This window comes from Ambystoma mexicanum, chromosome 6q (genome assembly GCF_040938575.1).
Source record: "Ambystoma mexicanum isolate Mex_15411 chromosome 6q, UKY_AmexF1_1, whole genome shotgun sequence".
NCBI classification, from domain to species: domain Eukaryota; kingdom Metazoa; phylum Chordata; class Amphibia; order Caudata; family Ambystomatidae; genus Ambystoma; species Ambystoma mexicanum.
Genome location: NC_090937.1, coordinates 1,309,857,778 through 1,309,872,363, shown reverse-complemented (window position 1 = coordinate 1,309,872,363; position 14,586 = coordinate 1,309,857,778). Strand labels below are relative to the sequence as shown.

The 14,586-nt window shown below is 47.3% G+C and overlaps 1 protein-coding gene across 12 annotated transcripts in view; it reads right to left on the bottom strand.

The window, feature by feature from the left end:
- The window catches only part of PROM1 (prominin 1), a 922,577-nt gene that overhangs the window by 56,353 nt on the left and 851,638 nt on the right, over positions 1-14,586 (bottom strand). For all 12 annotated transcript variants that reach the window (XM_069631918.1, XM_069631917.1, XM_069631924.1 and 9 more), the window contains one exon: positions 5,951-6,043. In XM_069631918.1, the coding sequence (XP_069488019.1) occupies positions 5,951-6,043 (93 nt within the window). The remainder of the gene's footprint in view (positions 1-5,950; positions 6,044-14,586) is intronic.

Genomic DNA, 14,586 nt, shown 5'->3' with positions numbered 1-14,586 from the left:
CCCTCTGTTTTCACTCCCGGTGTTAAGGGTATCTCATTGCTCGGTTCCTGTTTTATGTCAGCTAATTTATCAACCTTTCCTCCACCCAGTTTTTCATTCCCCATATTCTTTGTTCCTTCACTCTCCTTTTCCCCATCCGTTCCTTCTTTCTTAATCTCCTTTTGTTCCGGTGTTTCCCCCATAGTGAACATTCCATTTGGTCCTGGTCTAGACCCCTGGAACATCCTCCATAAGTTAAACACCTCCACATGGTTTGCCAACTTCTTCCCCTTGTATGTATTGTGCAGATGGTTTAATAGTGAATGTTGGGCATATGGGTCAAAGCTACCATTAGGCGGCCATGGTGTCAACATTTTGTTGTCCGTCCCCTGGGTCCACTCTATGCTGTACTTAATTAACTTCTCCCTATGTGGTGGCAGTGTGGTGCATATATGTTGTAGTGGGGTAGTGAGGGTATTCCCCCACCCTCCCAACCCTCTCCCGTATGACATACTAGCGCACCCTTTCTTACCCTTCCCCTTGCTACCAGTTTGCAACATACAACCTTTTATTGCTTACCTTGCCCCGCAAGTGTGGGGACTTACGACAATCCTTTGACAAATTATGCAATGATAATAATCACAAAAAAAAATTATAAAACAAATATATTTATGATGTTATATTATATTCCTTCCCCTACGGCCCCCTGCGGCCGAAGCGCACGCAGCCCCCTGCAGCTGCGTACCCCTTACGACGATCTTACACAGTCGTCCTTTTTCCCCGTTCTCCTCCCACCTTTACACTTGCCGTGGCCGGCGTTCTCCGTGCGCAGCCACGCCCCCTTCCCCTTCTCCTCTTTGATCCACTCGTTTATCGTTTATCTCCGTGTCCGCTCCTTTATCATGTTTCTCTTCCCCACCAATGTCAAACCCAAAGCTTCTTGTGTTCACGATATCTTACTAAATCCCTACTGGTGACGTCACCTATTTCTTCGAACTACTGGTATATTCGTGTTATGTTCTTTAAATTCAAAATACACTTGCAATCTACCCCGCTAACCCTACAGCTGTCTTCCTGTCTCTCCTGGAACAAGGTAATCTCATCAATACTATAACCGGACTGCGCACGCTGCGTCGCCTCGCGTGTGATACGCCCCTCAACAGGAGGGCTTAACCAGCCAATTATCTTCCGTTTTGGGCAACTACGTAACTAGCCACCGCCCACAGGGAAACGTCATCTACCTATCGAGTTTCTTGCTCGAACAATAGGGAACCTCATCTACCTATCGAGTTTCTTGCTCGAACAATAGGGAACCTCATCTACTCATTGAATGATAAATGTCAAATCGTAGGAAACCACACACACCCACCCTCACACGTAGTCGCGATTTAGGCCAATCAGTGTCTTTCGAGCGGCTGCACGTGATGTTTTCGTGCCCCGCCCCCCTCTTTCGCGTAACGTTAGCTTTTTGTTGCGAGCGTCTGCACGTGTTGTTCTCGTGCCCTGCCCCCCTCTGTCGCGTAACGTTAGCCGCCTTCTCTCGCACTCAATTCACTACCATTCATTCCATTATCATCACTCAATTAAACCTTCACCCCACCTTTTTACAATACCTCCCTCCTCCCTTATTTACTTCCACCCCCTCCCTCACAATTTCGCATTGCTTGTTGTGCGTGTCATGCTCACCAAGTTCCCTCGATGCAGGGCCGCTCGACTGCGTGCACCCCTCCAAGCGGCTCGCCACCTCCCCTCGTCTGGACCACGTCTGGACACTCGCCGACCGCGGGCGGGATACTTCTCAACCGGCTCCCGAGGGCCAATATCCGGATTGCGCTGTCCGGTCCTCTCGCAGCTCCGCGATGGTCCTGTAGTCCTCAGAAGGGGGCAACGGCAGAGGGGGCCGCGCCGCCGGGCCTCCCTGCAACGGGAGTGCCTGGAAAAATAAAAAATAAAAGTCGATCTTAAACAGATCTCAGCAGTGCCTCCAACTTGTCGGGGGGGATTCTGCCGGGGTCGGCCGGGCCGTCCGCAGACCTCCGGGCAGGGAGGCCCCAACTCCTCCCGTGTATATCTCGGATCGAGACAGAGTATGAGGCACACACAAGGAGCAAGGCAACTTCTGTCGTTTATTATGCAAACGGCAGGGATGGGTCAAGGAGCGCACGCGTTCGTCCTGACACACACACAATAGTGGGGCTCGCAGGCCCTTTTTACTACATTATGACGCGCTACTTGCGTCATTCCAAAAAGTTACCAAAAGAACCTATCGCCACTCTTGATTGGTTGCTCGAGTGGTGGGGTTAGTATAGTACGCCTATAGAGAATGATATTAGTGGTTAAGATGTAGTCAGGTGGTATATCTGGGTTGTCCCTACAATTAGATACATAAGAATTGTTACATGAAGACCCCTGAGGATTGGCTAACGTTACTGACGTCTGAGATAAGAACCTCATGTTCTGATTGGTGCATCCGTGAGCTCCCCAGCCTGGGACCACCGTTGTTCCCAGCACACGGTGCACCTGTGGTTGCAACAGTGTTTCAATATGGGTACGTGCAGGCAATGTGAGGATTTATTCATAGGTGGGAGACTGACCGTTCCTACTGTAGCAGGTGTCCATTGAGCCTTTCAAGTGTGTCGGCCTGCGTCTCGTAGCGAGGTACCCAGACGCCTTTTCTCTCCTGGGTTTTGGCATCTCGTCAGGTTCGGCTTGGTCACGTGGGGAGGGACCGTGTTTGAGGCATAATTCTGCACAATTAATATTGTTTTTCCACTGTATGTCTGGTTTAATTTGCAGATATGATTTTAACATTGGTACTTGGAGTGCGAGGTTGCAACATCGTGCCTTTGAAGATTTGTTTCTTGACTGTGGGTTTGCAACATTACGACCTTGGCTGGTTGCTCCACTGGGTTCTTTCTGCAGGCTCAGCAACCTGACTTTTGCTTTGTTAATGTCCACGGGAACTCTTGCTTGAGGCCTACTTGGGCCTGGTGCACGAGTAATCCATTTAGTGCATGGATGCTTTAGGTTATAGTGGCATACAGTTTCATGGCCAGTATCGTGTTTCCATTATATCTCTCATGATGGTAACGGGTTTCAAGAGAAGCGTGAGCAAGCGTTATAAATGAGCTCATGGTGCGTCTTGCGTTTCTGCATTCTGAAAGCCTATGTAAAAATAATAAAGATGCACGTCCGTGAATAAGCCTGTCGCCTACGTCAGAGCACTGAGTATGTTCTTCGTGTAGATTGGTGTGGAAATGTTCAGCGTGTATAATAGTTCAGCGGTGCTTCCCGTTATCTAGGTCGTCATGGCATCTCTAACGATGTGTAGATTTCAGTCTAGTTGGTCCGTGCCGCAGGTGTCGGCATGGCCAGTGCGGGCTGTTGGGCAGGCAGATGGACACATCCGTATGTTTCTGTACCAGGGTATTTGGTCATCTGGTAAATGGGCAAACTCTTCTCGTGGCGGGTGTCTGGGCCGCGACCCTCTAGGCCAAGCGCGAGAGGTGAAGGACGGGAGTCTGGTTTTCCATTCTCCCACTTCAGGATGTCACTGGGGCTCTAGGTGGAATGTTGGTGTAGGTTTGATTGCAACGTTCTACTGATGGCAGTTAGACCTAAGATACTGGACCAGATGGATGTCCCAGTGCTTTCTCTACTTACTAACTAAGAGAATAAAACCTACATGTAAACTACTTACCTTCTGGTGTTCCTGATTGGTGAAGGAGGCTTAGTTTATGTCAAAATCCATTACAAGCTACAGCCACTCAGTGTCCCAGGCCTAAACAGTGGAGAAAGGCTCCCACCGTTAGGGAGCAGGCTCAGAAAGAGTCCCCAGGTGCATCAGCAGATGCAGACTTGGAGTGGTCCTGCAATGACACTCAAAGTAAGGATTCCACCAGCAGCAGGAGAAGTAGGAATTCTAGGACAAAGAATCAGGGGCACAGCTGCTATGGCCATGCCAAAATCTTCAGCAGCGTCCCATTTCCAGCCACATTCCAAGTAACTTCCAATAGATATGAGCATGGCACAGGGACTCCCCAGATATACATACTCACACAGTCCGCCAGCCCACAGGAGTACAGCATTCAGGATTTGGTGGCCAGCCACTTTCCCAAAACTAGGCACATGCATATGCTTCATAAGAAGTCTGATGGAAACCAAACCAGTTCAAAAAGGAAAGGCATCCACACAAAAGGTCAACGGTCTCCATACAAAAAAGAAAGTGCACTAGACAGAATGTTGTAGGACCTATATAATATAATATCACAGTAATGACACAACTGTGTTCCCACCACTGCAGGATATGATTAATGGGAAATCGTTCTTTATTCTACCGCGAAGAGCATGGGAGTGGGTTTTGGGGGGATTGTAAATGCAGTTCTTTTCTCTAAGTTGAAGTAAGATTGTGGCATTGGTCAAACAGTTTGCAATTGCAGAAAATTAGGCATTGGGTACTTCAGTCGATAGGCATGACAGTCACATTATTTGAGACACTGATGTATTACGAGAGTACTAGGAGCAATAGCGAATATCCAGTAGAGCCATCTTTGTATACGTGAAGGCATCAACTAAGTCACATATTAAATGTTTTAGAGGAATGGAAAATCATTTTTCAAACGGCACTCTCGCACTGGCTCCCTCTATCGTGCGCCTCGTGTTACTCTCTACTGTCCTGATCGTCAGAAGCAATATGCACCACAGCTCCTCCTGTCTGTGCTCATTCTCCCTTTGGCCATTACCACTGCAGTGTTCATCTATTTCTCTGAAACATTGGAATCTTGATCGTATTTATCATTTCGCTTTCCGTTTACTCGTCCTTTCTGTCTCTTCTTCTTAGTTTATCAAATCAGTTTCTCTCCAACATTCATTATTTTCATTTAAATACGTGTAGTGCTTTTGGAGAAAGGACTTTAAAACAACCATATGATAGATACAATGGAAAGTGATGTAAATTGGATGAATGGATAATAGTCTTGGCTGAGGAGGTCCTTCTAGGTGTGTGCTGCGCAGGGACGTCATTTCACCAACATGCCTGGGGTAGCGGAAGTGACATCACACGACCCTTGACCTCTGATGACATCACAGGAAGTGATGTTTTTGACGCCACCGCAAAGTGATATCGCTGAAAGCGATGGAACATGACCTTTCAACCCTTGACAAAACAGGATGTGGCATCACATTGCATTGTTCCTAAGTACACTATGAAACATATGGTCACGATATCAATATAATACAGAAGAATGGATCGCCGTATGTATCGTTAAGATCAGTGTTTATAGGCCCATATAACCAAATTACTGTGAATGCAAGCAGATGTCCATGGCCAAATGATAATGATGTGTTATTATGTAGCACTTACGTGTAAGCGCTTTATATAGAAAAAATATACATACAATATCACCCAACTTGTGTTGGTACTCATTTATCGACCTCAGAAGGATGAAAGGCCGAGTTGAGGTGTTTAAGAGCAGACTAAATCAGTGACTCACCATCTGAAGTGTGCCTGAAATAAACCTTTAGCAAGTCTAGCATTTATTGTACAGAATTCCAGAAAGACCCAATATTTGGTATTCCTATTCTTTTTATTTAGGGTCACTGTCGAAAGTTTTTTTGCCTGTGTTTTTGCCTGAACAAGAAAGCCAGCCACTCCAGAAGCAAAAAGCCACATGGGGATGACCGCAGCCCAGGAGCCTGCATTAAAAAAAATGGGTTAGCAAGGCGACCCCTAAATGACGTCCCTGCTGCTGCATGTTAAATCCCCAGTAAAATGCATGCTATCAACTCTAGTTATAGGACTACCAACCAGAAACCCGGGGCGAGAGAGTGAGTGAGAGAGACAGAGAGAGAGAGAGGGATAGCCATGGGGAGAGAACGAGGAGAAGAGAGTTTGTTCTTAATCATTCACATACTAATGTGTATAATAGTAGAGCACTTTTTCAAGATAGGAAGAAAGAATCATATTTCTCACCACCGAGTCTACAACGTAGCTGCATAAAAATACATCCACTGCTGTGTCCACCAAGTTTGAAAGGGGCTTGCATGTGGCCACCTCAAAAGAAAGCTGCAAGGGAAGACAAACACATGTATGTAACTGATAAGGTAGATTTAAATCACATCAACAAGCACATTATTGTGAAACCAAAGAATGAAAAAACAAAAAAAAAGAAAGTAACAAAAACCGCTCATCAGCTTAAAGTGTCTCTTTGGTGGTATGGTAGGCATAGAGGTGTTCAGCAAGTAGCCAGTTAGGTAGTGCATGCACATACTTACAAAAGCATAAGACACATAACCCACCTGAAAGGTATCTTAAGTATAGCGTTAGTCAAATTATATTAAGAGTTTTGTGGCTCAGGATTTTATTAATTGCCAACTAAATTTGAAGCACAAGTCAAAGGGGCTCATCACGAACCTGGCGGTAAGTGGTGAATGTGACGGTAACGGATGTCCACCACATTTACCAGAACGCTGAATTACGGACTTGTCGCTAATTCCACTGGCGGAATTACCACTGGTGGAATCACTGCTGGAGGAATTACCACTGAGATCCGGTGGAATTAGCTCTGGGGCTAATTCCACCAATGGAATTCGCTCTGGGGCTAATTCCACCAATGGAATTACCACTAGAACCAGAAATGGTATTTCCAACACATTACAAGTTGAAAAACAGCGGAATTATCACTGTAAATCAGCAGTAATTCAGCCAACAACACAGTGCAGTTACCTTCCCCGAAAAGATGGAGGTAAATGCACACAGGTGATGGAAATGAAGTCACAGGTGCACACAATCCACTCTGGAGGAGTACATAAGGCCAATACCTTCCCCAAATCACATCCATGCAACATGCAGCCACAAGCAGACGTTGATTATGGAATCCACAACCTGTTACTATTCATCCAGCTACAGCAGCATGCAAGACCCCAGCAGGGAAGGAGACAGGCACCACAAAGGAGCAGGAGTTGTGTGCTGCGGAGGGCACCCATACCACGCGTCCGCCCATCCCCCTCGACACTGACAGACAACCAATTAGTGACGCTCTATCGCTTGGGCCGTCCCACCATCACAGACCTGCTCACACTGATCGAGGCTGATCTCCAAAGTGCCATCGCAATCAGAACTGCCATCCTCCCCGATTGAAGCTTGTGTCCGTCCTGCACGTCTTAGAAACAGGCAGATTCCAGCACACTATTGGGATGATGCATGGGATGTCCCAGCCCACTTTCTCAAAGGTGCAGTAACAAGTCCTGGATGTGCTCATGAGGCATGCCCATCAGCACATCTACATGCCCATCACCCAGGTGGGTGCACGCAGCAAAGACACGTTTCTATGCCATTGCCCAGTTTGCCAACACCATAGCGCCCGTGGATTGCATACATGTGGCATTAGTGCCGCCTTCCCCACCAGGCAGTGGAGCAGGAATACTGGAACAGGAAACCGTTCCATTCCATGAATGCCCAGATAACATGTGATGCTAACCTCATGATCAGCCACTGCTGGGCCCAATACGCTGGTGCCACACATGATGCCATGATACTGAGGAACTGCACCCTACTGGCATACATGGACACACACAGAAGACAGCATACCTGTCTTGTCGGTAAGTAATAGCAGTCAATCTGACAAAACATTGCACTGTGACACACATGGAGAACGCAAAGTAATGAATGGGCGATGAGCCATGACTGACATACCCTAGTACACGTACTGACGTCAGGTGACTCCACAGGGCATCCTGGCATGTGAGGTAGTAGAACACAATCAGTGACACCAAGCAAGGCACTTGCCAAAGCCATTCCATGTCAATGCATGGTCATAGGGCTGTACATGACCTACCACCATCTCCATAGTGTTGGTGTGGCAAAACTCAGTCTCTAGATTTGCTGCAGTGAGCTTTTTTACATCTTTGAGCACCTGCACTTACATTTTAGTAAGAACGTGTGTGTGTTTGGTGAAATGTTTGCTTTTGCTGCTTTGTGGCCTGTTTAGGTTGGTGCTTCCTCGTTCCTGATGCCCTCCTGCCTCCCACCCCGCCGCCGACCCTTGATTGCGCATGCAACCCCACTTAAGTGAACCCTGCAGGGCAGCCCCTGTGGCAAAGAGACCCGAGGCAAAGGGCAGCTCCTACAGTAGCAGCTCCAGACTGTGCTTGCCTGTGTTCACCGGTAGAGCAGGCAGCACAGCCATCAACCAGCTGCGACTGACAAGGTAAGGAAGGTGCGGACAGGGGGAACAGCCATTACTGCTCCCTATTAAACTGTCTAACCTCTCTTATTACTCCTTTAACAAATGCTTTAGTCTGCTGGTCATCACAAACGATTGTATGTTGTCCTTCACGGGCACTTAGGCCCTTCCAGATAATTAGCAACTTGGTGTTTATGCTGTGACTGCTGTATGTTGAAACCTAGGCCTTTTTCACCCCTTTCCAGGAAATGTGTTTCTAGGTATTTGCTTCTTCTGCTGTTTGTTGCAACCTAGGCCCTTCTCTCCCTTTCCAGAAAATGTATTCCTAGGTGTTTGATTCTTCTGCTGTTTATTTGAACCCTAGGCCTTTCTCCCCTTTCCAGGAAATTCCTATCTAGGTGTTTTTGCTTTTTCAGCTGTATGTGAAACGTAGGCTTTTCCCTCTGTCCTGGACACTTGATTCTAGATGGTTGCATTGCTATTGTGTTGAAGTTTCTTGTGCTTCTCCCTCACCTGCTCTCAGAACTCCCTTGGGCCCCCCTCACACCCTCCTCCTACTCTTCTCTTCTCTCCCACATCATCTCACGAGGTCTCTGGATGGCCCGCTCTGTGAGACATCCAACAGGTGTTCCCTGCTCCTCCTGAACTTGGAAGACAATATTGTCTCCATTGCTCCAGCCTTGGCAGACTCTACAATCACTCTTTGCCACTGTGCACCTTCCCGCTTCGCCTCTAGCACTCCTTGTGCACCCTCTCCTCAATAGTGAAAGTGAACCTGTTCCCTTGCACTTTATGTTCTTTTCACCTCCCTTCCGCCTCATCATTACCCTTCCTGCCCATCCTGCACTTCTCCTCCCCCTATCCCCTCTTTTCTGTTATCAGTCTTGCACGCTCCTAATTGTCTCACGACCTGGTAGGAACGTTTTCTGGTTGTCTTCATACCTGCTCATCCCAGCCTACTGTTCCCCTCCCCCACCTACTCTTCTCCTCGTCTCCCCTCTACCCTCTTTTCTGTTACTGCACTTGCACGCTCTGATTGACTCACGACCTAGTAGAAATGTTCATTTTTCTTCTTCCTTGATCGCCCCTACTTTTACCTCCCCTGCTCTTCCCCTCATTCTTATTACGGCGCTTGCACGTTCTGAATGTTTCAAGACCTAGTAGGAACGTTATTGTTTGTTTTCTCCCTGTACCTCCCCCCTCCCTTGTCTTGATGCGCTTTGAAACACCATGTGGATTTATAGGCACATTATAAATACCCAATAAATAAAAAAGAACTAATTAAACTGCATGGGTGTTGTCAGCGCATAGACAAACGCATGATGAATGATGTTGAATACTCTGTGAATGACTGAAAGTGCACTCTGTAGGCGAATGACCCTTGACAATTGATGCAAGGTACGTCATCCACATGCACAGATGAGTGCACAAACAACTAACTGCACAATAGACCAATATACATGTACCTCAACACACAAACGTCCATGTCTAACACTGTACATCCAATCTTCTGTAGGTGATTCAGGCTATACGCAGTTATCCTGGCTGATGACACCTGTGAGGAACCCTGGTACACTACAGGAGGCTGCCTACAACGACGCCCAGGACATGCATTGAATGTACCTCCGGACAGCTGAAGGCTAGATTCAGGTGCCTCCACCACACAGGTTGTGCACTCTTGTACAGCCCTGGGAAAGTGGGTAAAATGGGTAGCCATATTCCCAATGCTGCACAACATGTGCCTACGAAGGAACATACAAATGCCTCCAGGTGAGGACCATACCCCTCTGGCTCTGATGAGGAAGACATTACAGGTGAACACAGGGCACGTCAGGACATGTGAGGGGAGGTGAGGGAAGGACGAATGGTCCACCAGGACTTCATGGACAATTTGTTTTGACTTGGCACACATGCACCTCTGACGTCATTGATGATTCCCTGAATGCACATGTATCACCACCATAGAATAAACACTGTACAAATTGTCTAGGCTCAATTGTTATTTGTTTTCAAATCAACAAACCCTGATCCCCAACTCCATCATCCACCGCATGCTTGGCCGGCGTGCTAGCCACTGATCCCTCGGTAGGGGGTGCCTGACATGGAACTAACTGGATCACTGTCCCGGAGGTGTTGCATGGTGACATTGATGTCCCTGGCCAGGGTCTCATGTGAGGCCAAGATTTGTTCAGCATGTTCCCTCTCCCTCTGGCTGATGAGGGTGTTAGTTGCATTCAAGTGAACTGTATTCCGGCACAGCCGGTCAATGGATGACCAACCCGCCTGGAGGACCCCTGAATCACATTGCGCATGGCCTGCAAATGGCACAATTGTTCCTGTACAATGGCACACATTTGAGCCTGCCTCGATTCTGTCCAGTCGCTTCAAAATGGCTTGCAATGTGGGGCCCTGCAATGACTCAGGAGATGGTTGGGGGTCCACACTATCATTGCCTCACCTTCATTGTCTGCCTGCTCCGCATGGTCATCCGTGTCCTCTGGGTGCTCGAAATGGAAGGGATGGCGAGATGACAAGGGAGAGGGGGAGGACTGCATGGGTGAGAGGCAACGCAGGGGGGAGGAGTCCGGTGAGAAGTGTCTCACAGGTGAACATGCAGGACTGAAGTCTGAGGTGACAGACCCAGATTGCATGGTGGTAGTGGGTGCAGTGGGCTGGGCACATGCCTGGACGTTGGCAGCACTTGGGTGGGTGTCTTGTACTCCTGAGCCCCCAGCAGTGGTAGTCAGTGCCCCTGTTGAGGGTTGAGCAGCAGCCTCCGTAATGGCCAGAGTATGCTGTTGAATTGTGGCCGGTGTGCCAGTGGCCATGCAGGTGGATGGTACTATCTGTGTGGAATTGGTTGTTTTTGTGGCACTCCCCTTCCAGGCTGAGGCATTGCCTGTGGCCTTTGTAGCGTGTACTGGTGCCGGTGTGGCCGAGGTACTAGCACCTTCCGAGGGTTCTTGGATGTCTTGTGTACCTGTTGGGAGACATGAAATTTTGTGTCAATACCGTGATGGAAATGTCTTAGGTGTGTTGTCATGTAGTGTTGTGTGTACAATGGAGTCACAAGGTGCTAGGCCTCCAGGGGGCATACTTCATGTGACTGGCAATATGGCAGTCTACAGCATTGATTGATGTGCATGCATATGGTCAGTGTGGGGGTCGTGCCTTGCTTGGACCATGCAGTCATGTGCATCACTGACGTACAAGGTCACGTGGGCGTATGTGGGGGAGGACAAATGTTGCATGCGTATCCTTTAGTGCTGTCAGATGAAGGGTGTCCTGCAAGTTGTGGTGGAGTCATGATGACATAAAGTTGGACATTGTCACCATGGGGGCCTTGCAGCTACTGCAGTTGCAGTGGTTGTTAGTTTGAGACACATGTCCAGTGGTGTTCTTTGCTTGGCATGAGCTACACGTTTGGTACCATGCTTGCTGTGGTATCTATGCATGAGTGACCGGTAGGCAGACAAGGGGTGGTTGTGATGTGTAATGCAGATGGGTGACAGTTCTTGTTACTTGCAGTTCGATGGTGGTTGTTTTGTATGTCATGCCCTCGTCGTCCTACTTGGTTAGAATTTAAGGGTGATCATGGCTTCCATGACTCATGTTGTAATGGCCTACAGTGTCACATTGATGGGTAATGCATTGTCAGGGTCACTGTTGCCTGGATGCATGGCATTTTGTGTATGCCTATATGCTATTATGGCTTTTCTGGAATGGGCACATTATGAACTCAAGTAATCACCAGGTGCTCCCTTGGCTGATGACCTCCTCCAAACCCACACCCTCCAGGCCTACCATGTGGAGGATACTATTGACCATCTCCTCACATGTGGTTAGCTGTAGAGGATCTTCTGTTCCTCCACCCGTGGCAGCCATCTGTATCCCTGCGGTGTTTGGCAATTAGCGTGCAGACTTGTGCCTTGAGGTCAGTCCACCTCTTCTTCATGTTATGAATGTCCCATGGGATATGGCTTACAGGCACCACTTTGGCCCTTATGTCTGCCTAGATGGCATTATTCGGCTGCTGGGTGGTCTTGCTTTGTTGTGGCCCATAGAGCTCCTCAGAATTTGCCACCACCTGCTGCTCCAGGACTGTTCGCTCCTGGTCGTTGAATTATATATCAGGCATCTTTGACTAGCCTTTCCATGAAGACATGATTGGGCTTGCCTCTGGGGATGGATGGCACTCCTACAAGGTGATTTTCAATGGATTGTGTTTTTAAAGTTAACTGCTACAGTGCTTTCTTTTCCTGCAATGACGTTATTTCCACTGGCGGTAATTTTGCTGGGGAATTGAGCGGAGATTGACGCGGCGGTAACAGTAATTCTGCTTAATATGGGTGGATTTACCGTCCTGTACTTAGTTTTCGGCGGCAATTCCACCAGAGGCAATTACTGTTAGCGCCAATGGTGGGTGCACGCTCCCACCACGTTGTAATACAGCAGTGATTCCGCCAGACACAACAACGGTAAAGGTAATTCTGCATTGGCAGAATTAATGCCATATTTCCACCAAAACTCGTAATGAGCCCCAATGTCGTTAAGGACTAGTAAGCAAATCTGGGACGCTACTTTGAACCCTATATGTTCACTAGTCATATCTCTACGTATTTCTCCAAACATTCACTCTTTTTTTGTTTTCAATTAGTATGAGGATTCCAACTCGCTGACATAATGCCTGGTAAAATGCTGTAGGCCTGCCTGACTTATTGTTTAGATCCATTTCTGTAGTTAATAATGGAAGGTGTAATCATTTGAATCGGAATTCTCAAAAGACAAGTCCTGGAAAGCCACTACAAAGATTCTTTCGCATGTGCTTTGGTTCAAACGTTGCTGTTCTGAGATGGCTCTGACTGTTAGCCGTAGTCGCTGTTCATTTATCAATGAATAAGGCCTTTGGGCAATAATCATTTATAGAGTAGCAGACATCAGCGCCATTTACCCATGTCAGTCTTAGGGGGTATGCTATGTTATCTGCCGGAGGTCTAAAAATCTATTTCTCCAGCCATCATGAGTACTGCATAGTTGTATAAACTGCCACGCCCAATTCTGGCACATGCCTGTTGTAAATCGCTTTACTTCTCTTGAGCTAGGTTTGCGCTATAAGCAATACAATAAAAATGTTAATATGAACTTTTTTGCCACTCCCTGTTCCTCCAAAGAATTATAATCAATGTTAAAAGGAGCATACTATTTTGTCTCAACTATGTTGCTTGTGTCATTTCATGTCATTTACCTCTTTTAATGCACATATTGATGGCTTTCGCCTAACAGCAACTTTTAAGTTTTTATCCAAGGAGACATAGCAATTTCTTTATAATCCCTAACATATAAATGTTCCCAAGCAGCAGCTTCCAAAGGCAGCAGTGTAAATAATGCTTGCTAGGGTTTGTCGAACTAGTTATTGTTTATTCAGGATGTTTGAGATAGTTATGCTACACTAAAGAAGTGTTGGTAACATTAGGCCACTAAGTCAGTAGTGGGGGAAATCCTCACAAGTCTATGAAAGAAAGAAAGCCACAAGTTACTGGGATGCACAGCAGCACAGGTGCATGCGTTTACACCAATCCCACCTGATGAAGTATTTTTTATTACGCAGACAAACTTGACTGGGATCAATTCTGAAACGTGAAATGTCACCAGAGCTGCTGCTTCATGAGAATCAGTCCTACATCAGTTTTGATGTCTATAGGTGATGCTGCTGGGTGACATCAGACAACAATCTACCATAGTGCTGAAAACCTAACACCCAGGTTGGAGTGGAGAAAATGGGAGAGATGTAAGTGTGGGATGTCTTAACCCACTCATCCAAGCCCTGCAACATCTGTAGGCATTGCTGGGAGCAGAAACAACAGAATGGCCATTAGAAAGCATGCTGCTCGCTCAAAATCATCCAAAAATGCGCAGTAAAAACCTGAAAAATAGGCTGCCATCCACTTTTGCCTATCTTAGTGAGCACAGGAGATCAATGCCTAAAACCACCATTGGGCCATCCACAAAGCAGCCTGAAACCACTTGGAAAAAGCAATGCTGATTGCCAAAAGCAACACAGAGCTGTTTGGGAATCCGTTTCTTGATTGTCAAAAATTGCTAAAATCCTGGCTCACAAATCACCTAAAAGATACAACCTCTCTGTTGGGTGTTCCACATTATTCCACTGCAAGAATCCACACAAATACAATGGCCCTCATTACAACCCCGGCGTTAACCAATGGCGCTATTAGCGCCATGGTTAACGCCGGTAACTTAACAATTCCGCCATGGTGAAATGGGGAATTACCACCACATTCCAAGGTTGGCGGGGCGGTAATTCCCCATTTACCATTGGCCCTTCCCCATTCCCATTTTTGCCCCACAGGGCTCAATGGGAAAGGGGAAGGCGGTAATTACGGTACCGCAAATTGCGGTACCGTAA